This window comes from Indicator indicator, chromosome 3 (assembly GCF_027791375.1).
Source record: "Indicator indicator isolate 239-I01 chromosome 3, UM_Iind_1.1, whole genome shotgun sequence".
NCBI classification, from domain to species: domain Eukaryota; kingdom Metazoa; phylum Chordata; class Aves; order Piciformes; family Indicatoridae; genus Indicator; species Indicator indicator.
The window spans coordinates 31,463,423-31,491,086 of record NC_072012.1 but is presented as its reverse complement, the minus strand read 5'-3'; the positions used below and the strand labels follow the sequence as shown (position 1 = coordinate 31,491,086).

At 40.5% G+C, this 27,664-nt stretch overlaps 1 protein-coding gene across 13 annotated transcripts in view; it reads right to left on the bottom strand.

The window, feature by feature from the left end:
* The window catches only part of CADPS2 (calcium dependent secretion activator 2), a 275,871-nt gene extending 263,691 nt beyond the window's left edge, over positions 1–12,180 (bottom strand). For all 13 annotated transcript variants that reach the window (XM_054399799.1, XM_054399797.1, XM_054399808.1 and 10 more), the window contains exon 1: positions 11,857–12,180. In XM_054399799.1, the coding sequence (XP_054255774.1) occupies positions 11,857–12,180 (324 nt within the window). The remainder of the gene's footprint in view (positions 1–11,856) is intronic.
* Between the last annotated feature and the right edge of the window lie 15,484 nt (positions 12,181–27,664).

The window sequence follows — 27,664 nt, the reverse complement described above, 5'->3', positions numbered from 1 at the left end:
TAACTATACATATGCATTTCACATTTAGCAGAACCAGAGCATGCAGGGAAACGGGGATATGCCACTGGTAGCAGGACCCCCTGCCTTGTTTGCATCTCACTTCAACCGCACACAGGTTGATTGCTTCCCCACCTCCAGTACATAAATACATCCAAAGTTAAAACACAACCTTACAACACAGCCTTAAGGACCACAGAGATGCTGATCAATTTGCCAAAGCACAAGAATGTGTAAAAGACACTATGGAGGATATGGATATTTCAGGTCTGGGTCTGCTTCCACTGTGAGCATGAATCCCATGTGAAGTGGGGCTCACTACAATGATCACAGATTGATCAGCAAGAATTAAATATAATGCCTGTCTGGAGGGCTATCATACAGCAGTGGGTTGGTCACAAAGCCTCCTGCCTGCCTACATGTATATCTCAGCACTTCAAGGCATATCCAGCCTCCCACCTCAGCCCCCAGCAGATGGAAATCAAAGAGCAGCACAGGAAATTACAGTTAGGTTCAGTGATCCCAAGAATTTATAGCTTTCTTATTCCTAACCTGTTACAAACATGTCAAAGCAATTGAGGACCAGGGCTTTTAAAAACATCTCAAATTTACAAATTAAAGAGTGCCCAAATAGGCAGGAACACCCAAACAGATGCCTAGATAAAACTTAAGCCATGATTAGCCCCTTTACAAAACTGATTAAGATAAAAAACGCCTCATTAATTGAGCTACACTTCTTTTTTTCTCCTGAAGAGGATGTAACTTAAATTTTCCACTTTTGTCCTGTCAGATGCTATTTTTTTCAGAAAATCACAGTCTATTCAGTGGCCTGTACACTTGACAGCCAACATATACATATGCTACTAATGAACACAATCAACACAGAGAGGATGCCACCCAAAGACCCTCTCCAAGCATTAGAGACCTCATGCAACTGTATGAGCAACAGATTATTGCAAAGACAACTATTAAAACAAAATAAAGCCTGTCAGCATATTTCATAAGGTTTTATTGAAGTCATATATAAAATAAAACCAAGAGAGCATTTAATATTAAAATGGAAATACAATTCTTATTTCACCTGTCATTCTGCCCCCACTAATCCCTAACTCAGCACTACAGAGTTTAACTACAGCCACCTCTTACAAATCAGTTCAGATCTGTCTGAGGGATTAGATTCAGAGGATGTTTCAGGGTATCACGATATTTTCCAAGGGCACATTATTTGCTGTCTGAAGATACTCTTCAAAATGACTTCTCAGTCATTAATTATGCATTCTATTTCTTATAATCAGTTCTTTTAATTAGTATACAAGGCAGCTTTGCTAAGGATCCCACACTTTTAATAATTAGGGGCAGTTTGTTGCCCCTAATTAACTTCAGATATAGAGACTCGACTACTTTGTTCTTTCCTCTGTTTTTATGTTTGCATTGCATATTCTCTCCTGCTTTACTGGCTCAGAAAGGAGACTGCCCTGTTGTGCTACTTAATTTATTTAAGTTCCATCTCTCTCGCTTGACTCTGCTAGCTGTGGATTTTAAATCTCACTGAAGTTACGTCTACACTAGCACACAGCATGACACCAGAAAAAAATGCATCTATACTATGAAATAGTTCCTGCTGAGGACCTAATACCCACCTTAAGTGTATTTCAGGAGGCCTTACCCCCATCTGGTTGCACAGACTTAGTCTGCTCCTGGAATGCAACTTCTGGTTTACCTTTACTTAAGCACAGCCATATTTATGCAGCCCATATTAGAACTCTGCAATGGGATAAGAGGGGTGACTTTGAAGCACTCCTGATCCAAGCTAAAACAGTGATGCAGATGATGATATTGTCAATAATTAGGTGTATTACCTTTGGGGACGCCTTTGCTTATTACAAGAGCCTCAATTATTTTAGGAGATCTTACTTCTGAAGCTACTGGTCAGTAGCCATGACCACAGCATGTCAGCCCAAAGATATCAAGCATGGATTAGCAAAACACAACAGTTAGCATTAGAAATAGATTTTTATAATACAGGAATAACTGTCTGCACAGTCCCCTTCCCTTGTGTGCTCCTCTGCCATAATCAAGTGCACTTGTAACAGATACAATTTGTCATACAGTAAGAGGGTCATGTATGGAGGCTTTAACCAGTTTACTGATTTTATCACCTCTCTGTGACCTCTTGAGGCACATTCCAGACTGAGTTCTCAGTAATAACTGTAGATAGCAAATTAATGTGTTAATAATCTATTAGAATTTAAATGTCCAGAACACATAAACCAGCTAGCAGCTTAGAGAACATCTGGATAATTTTGTTGCAATTTAAAATACATACTTCTCTTTCTTACATTATGCTTTTCCTCTGCAGACAGTAAATTGTATTTAAGTAGCAGAAAGACTGTTGTAATCCAGCTGCTCAAATGCAACTTTGAGGAAGAGCCAAGCAGGGATCACCCATACCTGTTCACAGTGTACCACTGTCCTTTGCTTGCAAGTTAGGAAGTAATGAAGTCCAAAAATTCCCACACCCCTGCCTGTGGGAGGTGGGAGCAATAAGGAGCCAAGCAAATCTTCATATAACTGTAACAGCAGTCCCACAAGGTGCTAACCGTCCTACAGACAGGGTGTCTGAATGACAGCCATGCACAAAAAAAAGTCAAAAACTCGGATACTAGCAGGCAACTGATCTCCACATGAGCTCATCTTTAGATTACACAGCTAAGAATGACATTTTTAATTTCTTTCCTTTTCAGCAACATACAAGAAAAATCTATCTGTATATCCACAGGCTGCCAGATCTCATAATTCTCAGATTACCTTTATGGAATAGGGTTTTTTTTAATATTCCACGTCGTAAAACAGAAGGCCTATATATACACAAAACATAGCTAGCCATTTTCTAATAGAAAAAGGCCTGGGAGCATTAAGAAAGAATACCTAAAAGAGAAAGAAAACTTTAAACGATGGTCTTAAAAATCTCAAATGATATTTTAATGTAATTGAACTTGGAGAAACAAGGTATGCTGAAAAGAACCCACAATCATATAAACGACATTGGTACAACTCCTATCACCAAAGAGTCATGCTAAAATGATTCTAATTATTTCATAACCATGTGCCTGCATGCTCAGAACCTCCATCATTTGTAAGATATATGTGATCATGAAACTGATACTGCATTTGATATTCAGTCTCCACAAGATGAGTACATTGTCATTCTTAAGTCATTGTGGCCGAAGCCACAAGTGTCTGTTCAGGCAAATATTCCAACTCTACAGGCTGAAGACTACTGGAAAAAAAATTCTAGAGAAGCATTCTAATGGAGTTTGTTAACTTCCATCTCTAAATAATGCTGCTATTTGTTGCTTTTCAGTCCCCACCAGCAAGAGACTGAAAAATCCTTTCCCTTTAATGGCACTATGGGAAGGTAGTCAGAGGGGAACTGACGGCTAAGGTGATTTAATATCAGATCTATACCAAACCACCACTTTATTTGTCTTTTCTTTTCTGATGCTCTATGCATAAAGAGATCAAAATAAATAAATAAAAAGTCATGGTCAATATAAATATTTTAACACTAATGCATATTTGATGTATTAAACAGTTGGAATGGTGAAACATTTGTAGAATACTTTTGAATGAGAAACAGCCACCAGCACCTTGCTACAAGGCCTCAGAATACTTAATTTATAAATAAATGAAAGGACATAAGAGCAATAAGCACAAACTGGGGATGCTCTCCAGCAAAAGCCAACAAGATAAATATGTGGTGTAGACAGCGTGGAGGTCACAGGATCACAGGATGTTAGGGGTTGGAAGGGACTTTTTTTAAAGTAAAATTATTAGATTCACCATACGAAAAACTGAATGACAACTGCAACCTTCTGTAGAAAAAAAAGATGTGTTGAAAAAAACAGTTTTCCCAAATCCTGAAACTCTGATTTCCATGGACTCCAAAGTATGATGTTTCTCACCAACTCTTTGTCTTTGCTATTCTGTATTGCACTGATATGGATATTGTGACCATTTCTTTTTTTTCCCAGCTTAATCCTTATCTCTTTTCCTTAGACCACTATCTTTCTTGCAAATTCTTATTCCCATGGTATTCCTCCTTCAGTTTTCATACTGAAAACCATAACTCTCACAACCAGTAGATTTCTCTGCTACAAAGTCATTCCTCTTTGTCATTGTCCTTGCTGAACGTTTCCTCTACTCCAAAATTAATTCAATTCCACGTACTTTCTTTTAACTCAGTCCATTAAACTCACCATTACTGATTTCCATTTCTTCCCTATTCTTTGTAGATGTACATCACCTCTTTGAAGATCTCATTAATACAGTTCTGAGTTTTGTCCTTTCCTTTACATCCTTGTCTGTGGCCCAAACAAGTCTACTGAAAGCACTATCCCAATGATTTTTTGTGCGTGAATATTGCACCACTCAGAGTATCCCTCCAGCGCTTTCATTAAACAGAAGCTGTCAGCCTCTATTTCTAAAACCCCACAGCCAAGACAATAAATACAAATCAATAATTAATGCATGAGAGAAAAATGGAAACGAGCTGTAAAAAAAAAATTCCTGTGCAACCACCTCTTCTTCTAATTTTTCTTCTCCAGGTCATGCAGTTAAAGAAGTACCCACCGTAGCTCTGTTCATTTGTCACAATGCTGTTAATTAATGCTTTCCCCCTTCCTGACAGGAAAACATTCAAGCACATTCCTAGACTTACATGTACTCTGAAAGAGTAGCATATGCTTTATCTCCTCATTGCAAAATAAGAAAGAACCATAAATGAATTATTTTGGGCAAGTACTATCAACTACTAGGCTACTCTACAGAAAAGAAAATGAAAAGCCTTCAACACTGTTCAAATAATCTTCAAAAACACAAACCAAACCTGATGCAGCCTGGTACCCATATGTAAACACCCTGCCTCTCTGGATGCTCAGTTTCCCCCACACAGCAACGAACTGAAAACTGCCTTTTCACAGCTACTATTCTGAAACCTGGGGGAATCAGCTGCAACACACAAGAACTTGGCTTCTTTCAATTTGGTTCCAGCATTTCTAGGCAGAAGTGGGCACTGGAAATAGGCCCTAAGCAAAAGGAACAGGAGTCCAGCAGATGCTGTGCCTCCTACTCTGAATAGCAATAGCTAGGAGTCAAAGAGAAATTTGAGTACCAGACCTGTGCATGCCACAGCCATCAGCTCGCAGCAAGAAGAGTAAGTTGGAAAAACCTATAGCAGGCATCTTTTCAGCCAACTGTTCCAAAAAAAAACTACATGAAAAGAAACTTTAAGTTAAAAAACCTCAGAGGCTGGCACCCAGTTCACAGTAATATACTAACTGGGGCTCAGTACAAATATAGGACCAGAATTGAAGCACAAGCACTAGGACCACAACACACATCCCTCAATCAGTAGAGGAGAGCTAAGAAGACATGTCAACTCATTCTTCTAGAAACATCCTACAAGACACATCATCCTATCTTACCTCAAGGAGACATCTTGGGTTGATAAAGAGCAAACAAGTTTTGTCCCTTAGCTATAAGCTTTCTGGTTCTAGCAAGTACACGAATAAAACGGAAGCAGCAGGAGACAGGAATGTTTTAAGCTGGCAAAGTAGAAGACATCTACACACAAAAAAGAAACAAGGATAATAGGAAAGTAGAACAAAACACAGAGATGTATTTAAAAAACACAAAAAAACATACACCAAAAGCAACTTCAGGATCATACAGATAAGACAGTATATGGTAATGAATATTTTGACATACCACCCCTCTCCAGAAACAGGGAAAGGAGCATGATCCAGAGGGGAAAAAGAATTATTTTCACCAGCTTTGTTCTTCCATGACAGCAATGACTACGTTTCCTGCATGATGTCAGAGAAAGCTGTAAGTACAAGACAAACTGATTTCCTATTTCTGCTTCTCTGTCACCAATTACCAATGGCTCAGATACATAAAATATAATGTGAGAATAACAACTGTCTGCAAATGGTGAGAAATGCAAGGCAGCCTTGCCAACCAATTACCCTGTACTGTTCCTGCAGGATTGGAGACAGTCAACTGATCCTTCAAACTCCCTTCAGGTCAGCTTTCCTGTAGAAAAAACCTCAGTAGTCTTCCTCAAGCACATTCAACGGTGTATTTTCCCACAGAGTTAGTAACACTAGTCAAATTGTGGATGACAAAGAAACAACCTGAGATCACTCATTCAGAAAGAAATTTAAAGTTGTCCCCTCAATAAATAATTAGTTTAAATTAATCCAATTTCAAAGACAAGTATGGGTAAAACAGTCATGGAAAACAAAGCAAGCAAACAAAAGAAGAGACTACTGAATTTTTCAGCATAGTAAACTGTTTGCAGACTATCACTAGATGTCCACTTTTTTAAACAGCTATTTACCAAATCCTCATTTACCCTGCACATTGGTAAGTTTTTTGCTAAGACACCCGAATCAGTATTGAGCTGGCAGAGCAGCAGAACTTAACATTAAAACAAAACTCAGATGGAGTGTCATTTCTGCAGTGGGGCTAGTAAGAGAGAAGGCTCTGCTTCTCTCATCTCTCTTCAATATTTGGGGTTGGACTAGATAACCTTAAAGGTCCCTTTCAACCCACTGAATTCTATGATTTTATTTCTTCCACCATGGTTGACTTAATTGCCCATTGTAAGCAACTTCAAGAACTTTCTCCCTGAGAGTATGCTCTGTCTGGGGCAAAAAAAGATCCATTTGTGAATAATCTTGTCTCAACAGGTATAGAGCTGTGTAGGCCACTACCTTAATGGGCTTTGACTGCATTTACCAAAATACTGTATACTTGACTCAAAACAAAATATATGCATCTTAGAGCATTATGTCAAAGTGTTATCAAGGTGTTTGTGATGGAGAAGAACAAAGAAGCAAATAAACTTGAGTTAAAATGATTCTAAACACTTCACAAAAACTCTTAAATTTGTAAAGGAAACACTGAGGATAGGGATGGAAGATATCCTTCTTGAAAGCTCTTCAGCAGAATTTTGCCTTTCTCTGAAATGCATCTAGAATTTCTAAAGTTTCAACGGCTTCAGAAGCACTTCCCTTGTTATCTTAGCAGTGGAAAAATAGCATCTTACAGAGGCTGAGAAGCCAAGAGACCATTTTTCTCTCTGAAAACATGCTCAGTCAGTAAAAATAGATACACGAATAGCTCAAAAGCAAGGAAAAGTGGGACTTGGGGCAGGAGAAATAAAACAAAAATAGTAAGAATAAAAGTGTGATCCAGAGAATTAAATCTATCCCTGTAATCAATATTTTCTTGATCTTTAGTGGACATGTATCATTACAAAACTCTCCTTTAGAGGTGAAGTGCAAGGAACAGGAAAGAACAAATTCATGGGTTTCAGATGAAAATAAATCATTGATTATTACCACACCCACTTTTGAGAATTAACTAGAAGTAAATGGTTTTGATCTCATAACTGAGCAGGTAGACAGAGAAGACATGGAAGGAAAACAGGTTGTCATGTATTCAGAAAGTAAACTCATTTAGTTACTATTTCTCAATAGTCAGCTCAATTACTTCTATTAGTTACTACCTATGAAAGCAAAACTTGAATTATCAGGTTTGATATACTAAGACTTTCATGCACTATGAATCCTTGTTTAGCATAGGACTGTTACTCCTCCACTTTTGAGTTTCTGTGTTTCCACCTGATTACTAAATTTTAAAATGTTGAGGAAGAAAAACATTGGGAGGACATCTCATTTTGTTAGTTAACTGTAGCATTTCGCTGTGCTTTCCTTTCCAAGGAACTTTAATTCTCAGGTACAGAACATGCCTTTGGCACACACTCCTCGAGCAAAACAAAATAGGTACACACAACTGTACAACTGATTAGTATAAAACATAGTGACTAAGGTCATCATCTAATCAGTGACTATGTACATTCACATATACCACTTTTGAGAGATAGCAGCCATGCAGGGAATGCATTTCTTTTCACCACCCAAATCCCATTCCATAGACAAATTCAGTCTGCTGGTTTGATATTCAGTTTGGCTGGGGCAGGAGAGAAGGACGAGGAATGAGATTAGTTAATTATTCTCTTCTTCTCTTTTGTTGGACTAGAAGGGAAGAGGAATGGAGAAGCAGAAAAAGAAACAACATGAAGTATGTTCAAGAGAGCTCATTTTAAAAAGTGGAAACTACAAAGAAGTAACAAAGTCTCTTTTAAACCAAGGACAGATAAACCTTCCTTGATAAAGCACAACATGTAATGCACCCATGCATTAACATTTCTCTAGCTGCTTGGAAAATATGTGATGAAATGTCTATAAACATCTATTGAAAATGTATTACTAAGTACATATTACTTCTTCCCTGGAAAACTAACTCTATATTATTCAGGATCTGTTAGCCCACCTTGAAAAATCATATCATGCTTCAATTCCACACGTTCAGTATTAGCTTATTTTTCCTTCTCCAACACAATTCTATCAGTAACCAGAGTAAGACAGGATGTAATAGCAGGCCACAAACTAACTATGAACAGTTAAAAAGAAGAGTACTTCTACTACATATTCCACAGATTAAAAGAAAGAAATGCATCCAGATTATAGAAGCATGTGTTTCAGAAAATCTGGACTAAATTACAATGAATTTGGCATTAAAAACAAGTTAGCAGAGTGGACGGACTCTGGTGAATTATGATATTTCTCTTATTTTCTCAAAGTTTATTTATTTATATAATCTCATCTATCAGAATAGTGCTAAGATAATTTTTCTTAGTAAGAAGAAAGAAGGATGAGAAAGGACAACAGAGTGAAACATTGCCTGCAATTAAAATTCTTTATGCTAATTAGTATAACTCAGTGAATTAAGTATGATGGTTTCAAGATACCATGTAGTACATTTCAAACTGGTACTGAAGCAAGAACATAAGAAGCCAGCCATATTGTAAATTATTTCCTTACTGATCTTACAATGCAATTGAAGATATTGGATATATGAATTCCATCTCATTCCCTTACTAGATAATATGTTCCACATTAAAGAAGAAGAATTCTGCAATATTTGCTCAGCAATATGCCAAATGAACTGGCAGAAAGAACAAATTACTTCTGCTCTCAAGCAGGGTGGATACTATTCTTAGGTTATCGGAAAGACTGTTGGTGTAAAAGCATTATGAAGAGTGCACAGCCAAAGACAGGCAGATTGGGCTGAGAGTTCGAACCACAGAGCAGCATAGGCTCTGGTTTGAAACCACACTATGGATCACGTACCACTGATGATGCACAGGGTGTGCTGTGTTAATGGTTCCAGTGAAATAACAAAGGTAAGAAATCTCAGTCCACCTCACAATGGACAGCCAGTCACATCACAGAAGTCAAATGTGAAGCAAGAGAGTAAGAGATTAAGGGGCAGTCCACATTCTGTATCTTACCTTGGCAGTGAGAAAATTAATTCAGGAAGTAAAACAGACTTTTACCCTATGAAATATGAGTCTGGCTATCACAAAGCCAAAAGCGTCTTACCTGTGTCCTGTACTGTGTCTTACTGTGTCCTGTACACAGGTCTGTGTCCTGTACACAGGTCTGTGTCCTGCACCATGTCTTACTGTGTCCCATACACAGGTAAGACACTTTTGGCTTTGTGATAGCCAGATTCATATTTCATAGGGTAAAAGTCTGTTTTACTTCCTGAATTAATTTTCTCACTGCCAAGGTAAGATACAGGTACAGGACACAGGTAAGACAGGTGGTTGCACTCTCTCATTCCTAAGGGTGACATGGGCCCACTGTGCAAAACAGAGTGCATTAATTAAGAGCTCAAAAGAGGGCTCCTTCATATGCCACTCTGAACTACCAGAGCAGTTTTCCTGAACTCTCAAAACCCAGAACCAGTTCTGCTACCCTGTATTCAGTAATTTATTGGGTAATACATCATATTATCAAATAAGAAGGATGTTTATGTGCATTTCATTACCTCTGAAGTGCAGCTCCTAGAAAGAATATTTTTCTGTTATGTCTTATTTAAAAATATTAGTTCCTGACCAGCAAAGGACAAACCATCCTCGTTCTGCAGTTAAATTCCTAAGCATGACAAAAATTTCTTTATACATACAGTAGTGAAACCAAAAGTCAGAGTTCACACTAAAATATTAAACAGCAAAAGTACTGTTTAATTTTAGGTATCAAGTCAATTTTGCCAATCATTATTGTTCATTATTGACAACTTAAATCCACAACTGTTGTATTTCTGTATTCACTGCACATCAGTTCTCTTTTCATACATCTTACTAATAAAAATAATTATTTTTTTTAAATGCAGTTCTTAGTGCAGTACTTAGTGAGATCAGCAAAAACTTCTAAATGTTCAGTATTTTCTGCAGGTGATAGCTACAAGTTGCAAGTTGGAAGCCGATGAGAATTGCAAGAGGAGGGCAATGCAGCACTGGAGCAGGTCATACAAAACGGTTGTGGTGTCTTATCTCTGGAGACTTCTAAGCTTCTTTCTTTAACCTAGAGTGATGTCAACACTACATGGGATCAGCTTTGGCTTTCTCCAGTGGGAAGTCACACTTAGATGACACTCTAGATATCCCATCAAAGTATAATTTCTATGATGACTGTTTTGGGAGTCCTCAGTGGGGTAGTGAAAATTCTCGTTTTGCCAAATTTTCTTTGCCTTCCTGCTCATAAGAAGTCTTTATACAGGCTTCACAGTTTAAGTATCTACCACTAATTAAATACAAAATGTTCTTCCAGTAATGATCTTATTATTACTGCTATGTTAGCTTGTCAGATAATTCACTAAACACAAATTACCTATAGCAGGCGTAAATCCAGACACCTCAAAACATTTACTATAGGACTTGACAAACCCTTTGAGATATAGAAGTATCAAGATGATAAAAAGCCAAGTAAAACTCACTTCTTTTTTGTGAACTATCACTATCCTTCTGGAAAGTGATGGGGAAGGGTTGGTTGTTTGTTTTCCCATTTCTTTTCAGTTTTGATTCGGGTTTGTTTGTTTTACAGAAATAAAACTTTTTTAAAGTGGGTCTTGGTTTGGTTTTAGATGAAATGTTTCAAGAACTGAGCTTTTAAGAGGTGATCTGGGAATGACGCACCTTGTTTCAAAACTAAGTATTCTACCTATTCAAGAGCTCAAAGGTAATGCAGAATGAGCACTGTTACAGCATAAACACCTACTACATAACCTGCCAGTTCTCAAGAGCTTGTCTCTGATGTATGAGATGCAGAGAATAATTTCGGTGAGCATTCATTAGAAGGCCATTCTCATCACAAACATGCATGTTAATTCTTTATTTGTACAGAGAGACCGCACTTAATTATTAATGAAACAAAAGAGTTTTCTCGTCCACCTTTGTATTGTGGTTGAATTTGCTGGAGTTGTTGGGTACAGACGGCCAGAACACGACTTGCAGGAGGCACCTCTGGGAGGTTTAACTCCATCCATCACGCAACGCCGCGCAACAGAAACATTTCCACTGCGAAATGGCCCGACAGCCCTCACGCCCGCACTATGTTCCCTGTTCCTCGGCACGGTCACTTTAAGGGCAGCTCTGAAACACTTAAAAGACTTTCCCCCTGCATTTCCTGGCAAACGGGCAGAGTTAGAGAAGCCCTGTTTAACCCCGCTTTACAGCACCTTGCCCTCGCACCGGCTGACGCCGTGGCACCGCCGTCCACTCCCCACACTGTGCCCCAGCTCGGCTACCCCCGCCCGCCTCAACCTGTTGCGAGCCGGACCGCGGCACCTGCCAGCGGGCGGCTACGGGATGGGCCGGCTCGGGGCGAGCGCAGGCGCTGGGGGCCGGGAAGGCGGGGCGGGAGCAGCGAGCCGGGGGCTCACCTTCTGCTGCCGGCGGGCCATATCTGTGGGCTGCTTGGCGTTGAAGGGGTGCGCGATGCACCTCGCGATGAACACGTAGAGCTGCACCCGGAGCCGCTTCTCCCGCTCCTCTCGTTGCTGGCGTTCCTGCTCCTCCCGGCCCTCGCTCAGCACCGAGGGGCTAGGACTGGCCGCCCGCGCCGCGCTGGCCTCCCTGCCCCGCGTGTCCCGGGGCGGCGGCGGCAGCGATCGGGGGGAGCCGCCGCTTGCCGCCACCAGCACGTCCCGCCGCTCCTCTTCCAGCAGCTCATCGGATTCCTCCTCGCTAGAAGAAGGGTCCAGCATCGCGCTCGGAGGGCGCGCTCCGCGGCCGGGCGCGGAGCGAAGCGGGGAAGCAGCGCACACCTTTCCGGACACGTCGAGTTTACACACACAGACTATTTCCGACCGCCACCGGGCGGGAAAGGGAGGCGGGGAGAGGAGGCGGGGTTTGGGAAGGGGGTCGAGCCTGGGTTGCCGTGGGAATTGGTCCGAACAGCTCCCGGAGGAGGCGGGGCCGCGCTAACACCTCCGCCCGCCCCGGGGAGAGTAGCGGCCCGCAGGTGGTCTGTCCTGGAGGGGCCGCGCTGAGTCTGCCCCGCCCCGCCCCGGCACAGCACAGCACGGCACGGCATGGCACGGCACGGCTGTCCTACTCCCAGCGACGCCGGATGGTGCTGGTCGGGGGAGGTCTGGCCTCCGCGCAGCACCGCTGTGCCGCGCGGACCCTGCAGGTCCTGACAGCTGCTGGCCTGGCTGCGCCCAGAGCTGCGTCCGGGGCAGCGTGGGGGTCTCGTCCGCTGCTCGCTACCTGGCTCAGACATGCGGGGGACGCCATGCTGTGGAAGAGCGGAGGCTGTGCTGGGCACGGCGCGGCACTGCTCGCCACGGAGCTCACTGGCATCTTCTGCCATGTAATGTGGAGAGGAAACCAGAAGCATGTCAAATGGCCCCAGAAAAAGAAGCCGCCGAAACCATGCCTTTCCGAGATGGGGAGTGAGCTGATACAGAAGCATGCGTTGCTCCGCAGGATACTTCTTTTGGGAGCCCACTGCCACAAATTGCTAGTTCACTCTGAAATTGTTGTCCCAGGCTATCTAGGGATCCACCCAAGTCCGTATTCACAATGGTTATCATTATAGTTAAGGCTGTGAGAAACGTATGGAAGCCTACCATTATCAATCTCTAAAATGAACTAAAAAAGACTTTACAATGTGAAAGCTACGTTTCTGGAGCCTGTTAGGGCCTCATGGGAAAACAGCTTTAGGAAGGAAAGCATGTTAGATTCCATGTGGATCAACAAGTGCTTCACTTGCACCCTGTGCACCCATGCACAGTGGTGCTGGTACCAGGAGAATATGTGAAGTACTGAACAGTGAAGGACTAAGGGTCAGGAAGGCAAAGGCTGAAGGGGTGGACTGGTTCACAGAAAGGCAGTGTCCCTGTATGCTGCTTTAAAACAATGGCAACTGAGGCTCTGCCCACACAGTGCTAGGCCTCTGCCTGCTCAGTTCTGAGATTTCCAAGCCCTGAATGGAAAGTCAATAGACTCCACTGGCCTACCCAGTTCTCGCTGTATGAGCTGGGCTGGGTTTAGAGTGGTGAAAGGCTTTAGTCCATTACCAATATTTTGAAGTACCCAGTCCTCCCATAGGAGATTTAGGAAAGGATCTCTAAAGCTGGCAGTTATCTCCTGAGTAAGCCAGCTTCCCATAGGTGACATGACTCCTGCTGTGGGCAGTGGCTGCTTGGTAGGTGGCACCATGGTGCATGGAGAGTCTGGATTCTGCCTCTGAATCTCTGCCAGGGGAAGGAAGTGGAGCGCTAAGGGAGGGTCATGCTGACAAACACACCAGCTTTCTGCCAAGTTTCGGTGCTAAGCGTAGCAGTCATAAAAATAGGTGAGTTATTTATACGATTGGATCATGTTCTTAACATTTGTGAAATGCAGAAAAGCAGCCAGGGAAAAATATTAATATCAAACTATTGAACATCTTTGGTCACATTTCCTTAGTGCAAGAATTTCTAAAGCCAGTGTTCATGAGTACCATCATCACCAGTCACTTGTCAGTTCTTGTGTTCTCAGTGTGTCATTGCAAGTAGTGCTAGTCCTGTAGTAGATCAGAGGTAGTTCCACACCAAATATGGAAATGGCCACTGTAAACTACTTTTTCATTAAGAGGAATACAATGTGTGCTCAGATTTGTGGGTGCTTTTTGTATTAACTTATACTAATGGCTAGTAAAAACAAAGTAACACTATAAAAAAACTTGCCACCAAACCACTAATTGGGATATGAACTCTCCTAAACTTCAGGACAGTAAAGTCCCAACCATTCTTAAGGGTAATGGTTCAGTTCAACAGTGTCATCTCACAACTACTGCTGCATAATGGCCAGGATGATCATGTTTTCATATGTAAGATTATATAACTCCTTTTTATGGAAAGGATTATGTTTGTACCACTAACTGCCTGAACTTTTTTGATGGGAAGGTATCTGTTATCTTCCTTCTTGCTTCATGTCACAATCACAGAGCTGTTGAAATTGGCAGGGACCTTCTGAGATCATCTACTCCAACCCCTGGAGCAGGGTCACCTCTAGCAGATTGCTCAGGGCCGAGTCCAATCAGATTTTTAATATTCAGTAGAATGGAGACTCCACAATATCTCTGGGCAACTTGTGCCAGTGTTTGACCACTCTCAGTGAAAAAAAGCTTTTACTGATTTTTTAATGGAATCAATTTCCTGTATTTCATTTTGTGCCCCTTACTTTTTGTCCTTCCCTGGGTACCACTGAGAAGTGTCTGCCTCTGTGTGTTTCATCCTCAGGCAAAGGACTTTGCAATTCCCTTTGTTGAATTTCTTGAGATTCCTCTTTGTCATTTTCGCCAGCCGATTGAGGTCCCTCTGAACAGTTACATAACTGTGTGGCATATCAACCATTCCTCCCAAGTTCATGGTGTTTGCAAACTATTAGAGGGTATCCTCTGTCCCATCATGCAGGTCACTAATGGAGATGTCAAATGGTTTTGATCCCATTATCAGTCCCTAGATACACCATTACTCACTGGCCTCCAGGTGATCTTTGTGCTGTTGTTCACAACCCTCTGAGACAGATAGTTCAGAGAGTTCTCACTATACTGCATGCTTTCCTAGCCTGCACTTCATCAGCTTGTCTATGAAGATGTTACAAGAGACAGTGTGGAAAGCCTGGGTGAAGTCACAATAAACATCCACTGCTTTCATCTGCCAAGCCAGTCTGGTCATAGAAGCCTTATCAGGTTGATCAGCTGTGTTCTCCTCCATGGATCCATGCTGGGTACTCCGTTACTTTCTTGTTTTCAATATGTTTGGAAGCTCTTTCCAGGATTTGCTCCATCACCTACCCAGGGATCAAGGTGGAGCTGACCAGCCTGTAGTTATTTTTTCTTACTTTTATTGAAGCTAAGAGTGCTATTTGCTTTGTTCACCACTTAAAACATCAATTAAAAAATGTCTTCTCTAGAGCTGCCTGCGAAGCTCCTGTAGCAAGGCAGCAAAAGTCTTGTACTTGGCTTTCAGGCCTCATCTGTTTTCACTGTATCTCCTTATTTGGGAGAAAAAGATAAAATCAAGAACAAGCTAGATTTCATTTTCTGTCACACTAGGCTGACAGTAGAGTGTTCTCAACTTGGAATTGACTTCATCAATAAAATGAATTGACGATATCGATCAGCATATCTATCAGCTTATGATGAGCACTCTTACCTACTGCAGCTACTTTTTAACACAACCCTTCATTTGGTATTCTGTGCTTTCATCCTGTAAAGCTACTCTCCTCTAACACTGTTTGAGTTTTTGATTTGTATCTCTTGTTTCTTGGTGCTGGTTTTTTTGTTGTGTCCATTTAAATGTAGAGTATCTTCTTTCATACTTTAAACATTTCTGCAGAGCACAAAAGCCATCCTTTCTGAATTCCCCTTGTATGCTTTGCTGATAATGCTACCATCAAACATTGGTGGTATCAGTCTTGCAAGGATCAGTCAGAGCTTGTCCCTAAATTCCTCAGATACTTGTGTTCAAATGCTGCTCAGCTGGTTAAGTACACAAATGTCAGTGTAGAATATTATATTCAAATGCCTATAAGCTTAAAAAAATCCAACCATAACAATGAAATTCATTAGTTCTTGTTAAAATAATTTAACCAAATGCATTTTATTTGTACTTTTGCTTCGCTTTGTCTAACCTCAGCACAGATTTATTTTCAATTACACTCATTCAAGTGCAGTTTTTTCTGTCTAGATGTTATATTTTGCCTAATTTAGTTGTAGAGCATATTTATTCTAACAAAATGGCATTAAGAACTGAATTGCTCTTTTTTATATGTCAATAAAATGAAGATTTTTGTCAATAAAGTCTTTTATTTAGGGAATAAAAGAAGCAGAAAAAATAGTGGTGGAAAACACAGTTCTGAACTGACCTAATATTTTCAAAATTTCAAGATTTCAAGATGCAGATAAAGATTTTAACTATGTTTTCAAATCATTTGCTTGGAGATACTCTAAAAAACTGAGATTTTGTAATTAATTTGATTCAGGGTAGCCTTGTGTCTGTGATGTAGTGTTCCCCACACCTTAAGCTTGAGTAGCTAACACAATCTGAAGAAGCCTCTCTACCCTGCAACCTGTCTTTATTGGCAAAGGATGTTAAGACCATACACATCACAGGGTCTATTGTCCTGTTAGCTTAATAATGCCAGTGAAAATCTTAGAGTTAGTCTTTTTATGTTAATGAACTTCTGAATTAGCAACATCAAAAATGTACAGAGCCATAAAGTAGCTGTTGTTCAGCTATAGTACATGAATGACACAAAACTTGCTAATGTGAGTGGTGTTGAGTCTTGTGAGCAATGTAGTGGCATGTAGTATCTTTTAGGGGGTAATAACAGATGCTACATGTGTGACACATTGCTTGCGAGTTCCAGTGAATCCTGTCACATCTCCAGAGCAATGTGCTTGCTTAAGCCCTATTTAGGTCTATAAACAATGATAGAAAGTAGGCTTGGAAAAGATCTTAAGAAGTTTCTGGTTCCAAATAAGACCCGCTACACCTAACTAATTTGTGATTGATGCTATCTAACCTTAGTACTTTCTAGTATTTCATCTTCCTAGGCAAACAGTTCCAACACTGAACTGATACCAGAGTGTAGAAAAGGAAGCACAGGGCACAGTGTATGTTTTCTGCAACAAGCAGAGGTCAGGCATGCATTGAGCCAGCCCCCATCCCTCTTCCTGCCAGGTGTGCTCCAGAGGTGCTTTTGGGATTGGGTCAGAGGAGATAAGTGTCTCATTCTTTTCCCTTTGGCATTGACTTTGCACTTGGTCCCAGTTCTGAAGAGAGCCAGACAGAAATAAGAAGGAATAGTGACTGAGAGATGCAAGGAAGAGCAAGAGAAGTTTTCAGCCTTTTGTCACTTTTCAGCCTTTTGTCAGTGATGAGCTCAGAGCCACTAAATTCTACACCATGTCCCTGGGTAATTTAAACCTATTAGTCTTGTATGTGTGCAGTGAACACGGAGAAGAGTTTATTCCCTTCCTACTTATAAAAGGATTTTGTATGAAAAAGGAATTATATTACTTCTGCTCACCTTTCTGTGGGCTACATGATCCCTCAATCTTTCTACATAGGGAATGGGTGCAAACTCTGATTATTCCTGTTTCTTCCCTCTTGAAATAAACTCCATGAAGTGGCACTCCCAAATGTAAGCCAGATTTTCCACATCATGCTTAACAGACAGAATATGTTAAGATCAGACATGATTGTCCTAATGCTTCAAGTGTCAGAGCCTTTTTTCTCCTGCCACTGTGACTGAGTACGCACTGATGTCATTCTGCTTGTGTTAGAAATGTGGCATCACTCTCCAGTCAAAGCAGGAATTTTACTCAGTGCTGTTGATAGTGAGAACAGCTCTGTGATCATGAGAGGAATAGAGCTGAGGTGGGGAGAGTGATAACACAGCTGCAGGAGGGGCTCAGCCTTACCACTTCATCCTACTCTCACTACACAAGCCTGCAGTTTTGTACTAACCACTTTAACAATATTTTGAGGTCCTTGTTGTCCTGTTAATTTTGTTTCATGTGTGAACTCACTTATGTCTGTGTACATAAGTGATTAATTAACTTATGGAGTGATAGTTGGTAGTTTTCTGTTTTGTGAAGAAGGGAGTAAGTTTGAACACATTGGAAGACCTTTCACAGCATGTGGTCAAATCAAAAAGAATCCCTGCTGTCACAGTTGAAATCTGCCTTTTGAGTACCTGGGCAGTCAAAATCTGCTCAGCTGCCTATGTATGAGTTTAAACTTAGTGTATTTTCTTCTTCAAGAATCCCTTGCAAGCAGCTTATGTACTTAAGTACAGAAAAATATTACAGAGCATACAGAGCCAGCTGTACCAAGCATACTCAAAGACTGCTCTCTGGGAAGGACAGAAAGTTTATCGCTGTGATTATAACTCTTTCAAAAGCCTTCTGATTGAAGACAGTTGTCTGTGTTTTGAATGTAAATCCTGATAAGTTAGGACTTGATTCAAAGTCCACTGATGACAGAAATAGGCCCTTTTTTCACTTCAGTGAGCTTCTCTCCATTCGTTTTCCACAGGCTCCTAAACTCTGCCTGGTGTTTGAACTTGAATGAAGTTGCTAGTTGGATATGCCAGAACATAATCGTTTTTAAACCATTCATAAGAGAAGTCTTGTTACTGTCTGGATTTATCATTTAGAAGACCTTCTTATAGCCTTCCTGGAGGGGGTTATTTTTAGGTCTAGCATGCTGGAACTATTTTTAATAACTCATTTTTAAATTACTATTCCATGGCTAGACTTGAATCAAGTATTTCTTTAGATTTTATCTTGAATCAGCCATGTAAGTGGAAGTGACCTTGCACTCTTTCTCTGCATCACCATGTGAAAAATTTCTGCTTTCTTAATCTTTCAGCCTTCTAGCCTTCTAACATGACACATTGAATTAGGTGAAGGTTTGATCTCAATGCATTTGTTTTAGTACAGTTTTGGTTCAGATTTAATACAGTTCAGTTTGTTCCTCACAGGTGATCCAACGATTCCTTTTTCTGAGAACTTTTTTATTACAACATGAAGTTGCATATTTATGCAATTTGCCACAATCTTAATAGTATCTGGGTATGTTGTCTCTAACTTTATCAACTGCAGTTAGTATATCGATGGTAATTCAGCTTTCATATTCCTCCACCCCTCCTAAAACACCCTGCCATTTGACCTGTGGAAGGAAGTTGAGGTGGCTGTAGTTTAATGACCTGTCAAACTAGAGATGCTTAAAAAGAGTGCAGCGAGAGTCTAGGTTTTTCCAGATCCACTGATTTGAAAGGCAATATTATGATTTGAGATCCTGAATTCCCAAGAACTTGTGCTTGGTACTACTGCATTTGTCTGTATACAACTTTTTATAGTGTTACATTGGCTCTTCATCATTTTGTCATCTTTCCACTGTCATTACTAGAACTGTGTTTGTATTGTCCTGGTGACTCTATCGGGGAAAATGTCATAAATTTAGTCTTCTTATTATGGTGAGAATTTTATATATGTCTTGAATGAGGCTCTAATATGATTTTTGTGGAGTTACCAACTTTCTGCCTGGCAGTGAGCTGAAAGGAGACCTGGAGACATTTACCAGATACATGGTTCGTGAATTTACTTCTAAAGTAAGGACATAGGTATGAGCGAAGATAGTATTTTTTTTTTTCATCTTTTCATACATATAACAGGTATTTTAAGTAAAGTGGCCATTTGCCTAGTACATTTTTTCAGTTATTTCAGCTGTTTTAATTTAATTCTGTTTTTTTTTGCAAAAACTAATTTGAAGAAAATAGAGTCCTAGATTAAAGCATGTGCTTCAATACAAGTTTATTGAAATATATTTCACTCAACAATAAATAATGAAAGCAGAAGGTGGCACATTGAAAGTGTTTAAATATTTGCATTAAACTAATTCCAAAGGCAAACAACAAATACAAATAAGATTTCTTTTTGCTGTCCTGTATCTTGCAATCAGTGTTTCATTTTACAGCCTTTGGAGATGGTTGCTAAATCGTGGCAATGAGATTAGTATTAAAAGGAAAGGTAGCAATATGAAATGACAAGAATTGTACCAAATTCACCTGCCATGTAAATACTAGGTTTTGTCAACTGAATTTTGATCTCCAACACCACCTCCCTGATCACCTGGTGAAGTTGTGATCTTATTGTTTCAATGTGAAGCCTCAATGCTATTACCCTTTATCAGCATACTGCACTGGCTGCCCATGAGTTTCTGGTGGAGTTTAAAACATTTCCTGTGAATCACAAAGCTGTAAGTGGCCTGGAATAGGCCAGCATGGAAAAAGCCAGCAATTTATTCTTAATGGCCTAAAATAAAGAAAACTTTTTTTCCTTCTGTGCCCCTCAGTGGTGACATTTCAGGAAGGCTGCAAGGATACAGCAATTTGTGGATCCTTATGCTTCCTAGAGAAAAAAAAAAAACATCCCAAACATAAGTTATTTTAGAAATCAATCAATGTTTCAGAGCTCCCAGGTTTTCACTGTATGTACTGTATTGCTACTGAATTGCCAGGATGCATACAATTTTAGATATATTTATAATAAACAGAATGGACAACAATATCATAATTTAAAATATTTCTGGATATGCACACACAGACATACATCCTACATACCTTTCAGGAAGATACTATCAAGAAAGGTGTGTCCAGCATGTCTAGGGAAGTTCTTCTACCCCTCTACTCTGCCCTGAGGAGACCACACCTGGAATACTGTGTCCAGTTTTGGGCTCCCCAGTTCAAGAAAGACAGAGAACTGCTGGGGAGAATCCAACGGAGAGCCACGAGGATGATTAGGGGACTTGAGCTATGAAAGCTATAGGAACTTCCCTATGAAGAGAGAAATGAATTTATATCATCATGAAAAGACAACCAAAAAAATATAGTCAGTATTATTTAAAATTTCAGAGAAAAATCTTGATAATCTGAACTCTACCTCATCTTAATGGCCTAGAAACCAAAACACAAATAAAATGAGATTTTAAAGTATTTTTTAATATCATGATTAAGGAATGAATGTCAAGTATTTTGGAAAAAGCACAGTGACTCTGCCTTGCTGTCTTATTGGCAAAGAAATATTTTTGCCAGCAGAGAAACAGTTGCACTTGTTAATGTATACAGAAATATCCATAAGATGGTGCTGTATCTTAAATATGACCAGAGAAAATTGTTTTGAAAAACAAAAAATACATGGCAATTGTAGCTTAGAGCTTTTGTTATAAGGTGAATGTTGTTAACAATTACTTTGGCAGGCATATTGCAAATGTTAGTTTCCAGTCACTCCAATATGTTAATCTACATGTATTAAAATATTAGTCACAGCATCTTTGTTCAAGCCTCAAAAATTTAAAAGTAGCTGAAAGATAGTTTCAGATGTGCTTGGGATGTGAGTTGCCAGGAGCTTGCTTTCACAACCAAGTTTCACAGCCTTCCTCCACATCTCATGGCTGGAGTTATGCACAGCCAAGACTGAGGTGCCAGAGGTACTGTGGCTTCCAATCCAACCCAGTGTGGTGGTTTGGCCCTGGCTGGGGGCCAAATGCCCACCAAAGCTGCTCTGTCACTCCCCTTGTTAGATGGGCAGAGGAGAGGCAAAGTATAACAAAAGCCAGTAGTAAGGTAGAGGCAATTTAATCATAAATAAGCACAAGTAAAAGGCCACACATGGAAGCAAGACCACAGAGATGTTATTCTCTGCTCCCATCAACACATGGTGGTTGGTCACTCCCAGGAAGCAGGGCTCCACGTGTAGCGGTTGCCCTGGAGGACAGATACCTTCACTTAGTTCTTATATGTGAGCTGATGTCATATGGCATGGAATACCCCTTTGGCCAGTTTGGGTCGGCTGGCCCAGCTGTGTCCCTTCCCAAGATCCTGCCCACCCCTCCATGTACTCTGGGGACAGGGAAATGTTGGAAAAGCACAGCCTGAGTTCTCATTCAGCAGTAGCCAAAACACTGCTGTGTTATCAACACCCAGCTACAGCATTGCAAAACACAGCACTAGAAAGATGCTCTGGGGAGAATTAACTGAGTTAACTAATTAACTTAGTTGCTCAAATGTGTCCAGCAAAGGGCAACAAAACTGGTGAGGGGTCTAGAGAACAAGCCCTGTGAGGAGCAGCTGAGGGAGCTGGCGTTGTTTAGCTTGGAGAAGAGGAGGCTCAGGGGAGACCTTATTGCTGTCTACAACTGCCTGAAGGGTGGTTGCAGCCAGGTGGGGGTCTTCTCCCAGGCAACCAGCAACAGAACAAGAGGACACAGTCTCAAGCTGTGTAGGGGGAAGTTTAGGCTTGATCTTAAAAATAAATTCTTCACAAAAAGAGTGATTGCCCATTGGAATGGGCTGCCCAGGGTGGTGGTGGGGTCGACATCCCTGGAGATGTTTAAGAAAAGACTGGATGAAGCACTTAGTGCCCTGGTCTAGTTGATTAGTTAGGGCTGGGTGATTGGTTGGACTTGATGATCTTGGAAGTCTCTTCCAACCTGGTTGATTCTGTGATTCTGTAACTCCAGCTCAGCCAAACCCAGTACCCCCAGATAAACTGCTGACAGGAGGAAAGACTGCCAAAGAGGAAAAACGTTATCCCATCTGCCAAGATCCCTGCAGTTCCATGTGTGTTTCAGATAGAAGGATACAATCCCCCAAAAGAATTTGTCACTGGGAATTCTGCCTGCATGAATCATTCAGGTTTGCCTGCACATTTTTCTCCCTGCTCGTTCTCTGAAGGGGCGAAATGACAAAAGCAACCGATCAGCTGATAAATCTCTGGTTTTCAATATTTCAGTTATGTATTTACTTCTGGAGTTATTTACACGTAGTCTGAGTCTTTCTTCTGGAAAACAAGAATCAGGGAAGACACAGTATGCAAAATAGCTAATGCAGAAAGAAAGGGGAAGATGGATTTGGTTCAGCATCACATTATGGGCAATAAGGAGAAAAAAAAAAATAGTGAATGAATTTTCCAGGTCAAAAGAGAGGAAGAACACTGCACTGCACCTGAGCTGATCCAGGCTAGACCAGGAGATGGAACACACCAATAAGAGATCCTGGGGTTTATCAAGAAAAGTGTGTCCAGTAGGTCTAGGGAAGTTCTTCTACCCCTCTACTCTGCCCTGAGGAGACCACACCTGGAATACAGTGGAATTCAGTTTTGGGCTCCCCAGTTCAAGAACGGCAGAGAATTGCTGGGGAGAATCCAATGGAGAGCCACGAGGATGATTAGGGGACTTGAGCATCTCCCCTATGAAGAGAGACTGAGATCCCTGGGGCTGTTTAGTCTTGAGAAGACTGAGAGGGGATCTCATCGTGTATAAATATCTGAAGGGTGGGTGTCAAGTGGAGAGGGCCAAGCTCTTTTCGGTGCTGCACAGTAATAAAACAAGAAACAAGAGGTTCAAGCTTGAACATAGAAGATTTCACCTCAACATGAGGAGAAACTTCTTTACAGTGGAGGTGACAGAGCACTGGAACAGGCTCCCCAGGGAGGTTGTGGAGTCTCCTTCTCTGGAGACTTTCAAAACCCACCTGGATGCATTTCTGTGCAGACTACCCTAAGTGACCCTGCTTTGGCAGGGGGGTTGGACCTGATGATCTCTCGAGGTCCCTTCCAGCCTCTAATGTACTGTGATACTGTGATAACATCTTCCCTCTGTTTTAGAGGGATTGAGATGATATTCTCTGCAGATATTATCCTCCTTTGCCTTTTTGGATAATCTGTGACCCCCCAGACCTGGTGAAACTCCTTTCCAGCTGGATAATGAATTTAATTCACCAGCTAAATGTTATATAGAACAACATGTGCTTGTACTCCTCACTTTTGTCCTAAAATGGAAAAAAAAAATAATCATTACTTCTGATGTTAGATATGACACAAATTTGAAAGATATTTTCATTTTTCTCCCTGCTGTTTAGCTGTTAAGCAAAAAGTGAATTATCATTCTTAGTGGTACACAATCATATGATAACACCTCTGCATGCAGTTTGATCCTTGAACCAGTACAGGTAATTAAGGAGGAAGAGAGGGAAGTATAGGTTACTTTGATGGAGCTTATATAAATTGGAAGCCAAAACTATGCATATATAAAGCAAATACAGTGTATGCCAAATTATTCATAAAATGCTATAGTATTAGTTTCAAGAGTCTGTGTACAAATATAGGGCTAGAACTTTATGTTGCATTATGTAACAGTTGCTGACGATATATTTTGGTTTACTTTAGTCTTGTGAATTCTTCTTAAACACACTTCAGGAATTTTTCTTCTTTTCTATAGTGCCATCTTTCAAGCAGCATTCTGATTGCTTTCTAGTGTAGTGATGCAAGACCTGATTTTAGAGACAGCTAACTCTGTGGATGTGCTGTGTTATTATAATGCCACCTGATACCTCATTCATTTGATACATTAGGTGGTGTACTACATCAACAAAGCAAAGTGCGCACATCATTTCTACAAGGATGAAATGTTTCAGTGCCAATCATGAATTCAGGGTAAAAGCTATATGTATGCAACAATACCAAAATGCCCCTTGGCTTTGTCTTTTCCACTTTATGAAACTTGTTAGATAATTCAAAACCAAGAAGACCTATTAAAAAGAAGAGGAACTCATGAGCTCATCCATTATGATCTTGACATGACAGAATTCTTGCTTTGCTTTTTATGTATATATAGCTGATCACTAAAACAAGAAAAAGAAAAAAGTAAATTGTTTCTGGAATGTATTATTTTATTGTATTTCTAGTGTACATTTTCTAGCTCTGCAAGTGAAACCCTGCAATGGAGAATTGCTCTCTGTGGCCTAACCATGGGCCTTCTCCACTTTTTTTCACCTTAACCTACCATCACACCCTATTGCAATGCTTTCCCCACAAGGTCATCAGTGGTCTCCTATGTGACAGCAGTGTGTTTCCTGAAAGTGCTTTCCAAGAGGTGGTCCTTCCAGATGGATAGAAGATCACTGTCATTTCCAGGGGGCACTCTGGGCAGAGGGCTTCTGGGTGCTGTGATAGGGTGAACAGCCCTGAGCCTTCTCTCCATTCCCTCATACTTTCATGCCTGAGTATTCTTGGTGTGTTTGTCAGGCACTGTGGTTAGATAGTGAAGATAATGAAGGAATTTAGCTTTCAGATAATAACTGAGGGGAACAACAAACATGGATGCAGCTTTGAGCTAAACTTCTTCCACTATGATTTAAAACCTTTCCTGCAGAGTTGGCTGCTGGTATGCTTGTTCCTGTGACCTTAGCAGTCAGGGCTTGCTGCAACTGAGGAAGTTATTCCCATTGCAAACTATTAGCACAGCAAATGAATCTCTGTTTCCAGTTTTTTGGGGGTTTTATGTTCATTGTCATGTGAGATCTTCAGGCCTAGAGCAAAGCGTCATGAAGAATAATCCCATCCAAAAGCGACTAGATCCTACAGTTACAGTTTCATATTGCCAGTCTTTCCTGATAGTTCAGAATGAGGACCTTACTTTCTGACAAGATGTGCGTTGGTGTTTTCATGGACAATTGTCCCATCTCTGTGTGGACTGATGAAGACTATCATGAATTCACAAGGAACAACCAAAAAACATCCAGGCTACCCAATATGGTGACAGTGAAGAGGAAATGCAGGTGCTGAATCAATTGTGAAAAACATGCTTAAGATTACAATGGTGATTTTCAAAGTGTGTATGAAGTTCCTTAAAGAGGCAAGGAAACAAATGTAGCTTGATTACTGCGCTAGGTTATCTGTAGTTACGTGTAAGCCTCTGCTGATGTAAGGGCTACTACATCTTACTCCTGAGTCAAAATATGCTACCACAGGATTTGCAGAGAACCTGTTGGGCAGTCTTTGTGCCATGATTGGGGTGAAGAATTTCAAAGTATCTTTAGCAGATTCAGTGTAGTGGAGTTTTCATCAGGTGCAGTGTGGGCCTGGGAGTCTAGAGCACGACTCTTCTGAGACAAAGGCTACAACAGCCTAAGGGAGTCACACCTCAGCAGAGCAAAGCCTGGTTTATGTTGTAACGTAAAATTGTTATTCCATCTCTTCTACCTCTTTCAATGTCATAGACCCTACGTGTTAAAGCATGGCTAGTGCTGAGAGACTAGTGTTTAGTGTACATAAGGAAACTGCAGAGCACAACACAGAGCCAGAATGGGTGCTTGAAGCTGCTCTTTGTATGTTTTCAGTACATTTCACCTGACACCTCAGCAGAGAACTAATTTGACTGGAAAGGAAAAAATACAGTGAAAAGCAGATTTACCGAATAGCCACCTAAAGAACACAGTTGAGCAAAACTTATTGTGCTCATTTGTCAGCTGATTCATTAGCATTCACATGATGCTGTCAGCATGCTTGACTGTGTTCTGCAATGGCGTTTTTTTCCTCTGCTTAACAGCAATTTTTCAATCACTGTGTCAATTGTTACGGTGTAAAATATTTTATATACTATTAGATGAGAAGTAAGCTTACCTTGTGCTAGGAGTTGCGTCAGACTGTAATAAATACACTTGATGTTCATTAGGCTTTACAGAGAGAGGCACTTGAGAAAGCAGATTGTCTAGAATGAAGCTACCATCTGGAAATTTTGTCTGAAGCCTGATTACAACAGAGGTTTAAAGGAACACTTAAAAAAAAGAAAAGATTATTTGAAGGCAAAATATGTATCTGGGTAATTCAAAAGCCCAACTGAATTTCAGTAAATTCTAAGAGTGCTGATGTAAATCCGTGCATTTCTAATTTTCAACAGGATCTAAATAACTTTGTAAAATGCTCCACAGTGTATCAGATAAATATTTACATGAAAAGAACAATGACCTAGGTTATTTGAAAATATTTTAGACATAATAGCTGAAGATATGTTTTGTGAATTTTCAGGGGTTTGGTTTGTTTCTTGAAAATGTAAATTCTGTTCTTAAAGAAAACAGCCATGATCTTCCCTAGAAGCTATGAGCTTCAAGAATTTGGGTTTAGAAATAAGAAAAGCCCAAAGATTCAAGCAATTATGGGATGTGCTATTACTAAGGAGCCAAGGTCTGTCACAAATGTGTGGTTTTTCATTATGAGATTTTAATAGAAAAATGTGAGTCACAGCCAAGCTCTCCCAGATTTTTGGCAGTAGTTCTTTAAATGACCCGAACGGCCAAAACTACATGTGGTTCATACTCTTCTTCATCTGTTCTCCAAGGAAATAAATGTGTGAAGCACACTGCTTTGCTTTGATGGGATTATTGATTAAGGTTATGTATTTAATTATTTCATTTTTATTATATAATCTGCTGTTTACTTTAAAAGAAGGTAATTTTGAATCTATTTACTTTGCAGTTGAAGCAACAATGAAGTTTGCAGCTGACCTTACTGCCTATGGGAATTCATATCACATTTTCATACACCTGAAAACTCTGAGTTCTCTGTAACCATTTAAGAACTAAACTATTTTGTCCCTGAGGTATAAACAAACCTTGATATTCATCCTGGATTTTCCAGCTGTTTTGGGCCCGTACTGTGGAATATCCTTTAAAAAAATACGGCTGCTGTGAAGCTGAACAGCACTCTGAATTAAATCAGTGCTGTATGTGTATGCAATGGTGGTCTTCCATAGTTGCCTAGGTTGTTGGAGGGATGGGCAAGTGCACTTTGTGATGCTGACTTGACTGCTTTGTGCAGAGGCAGGTCGCTGTAGCCTGGAAGAGATGCCA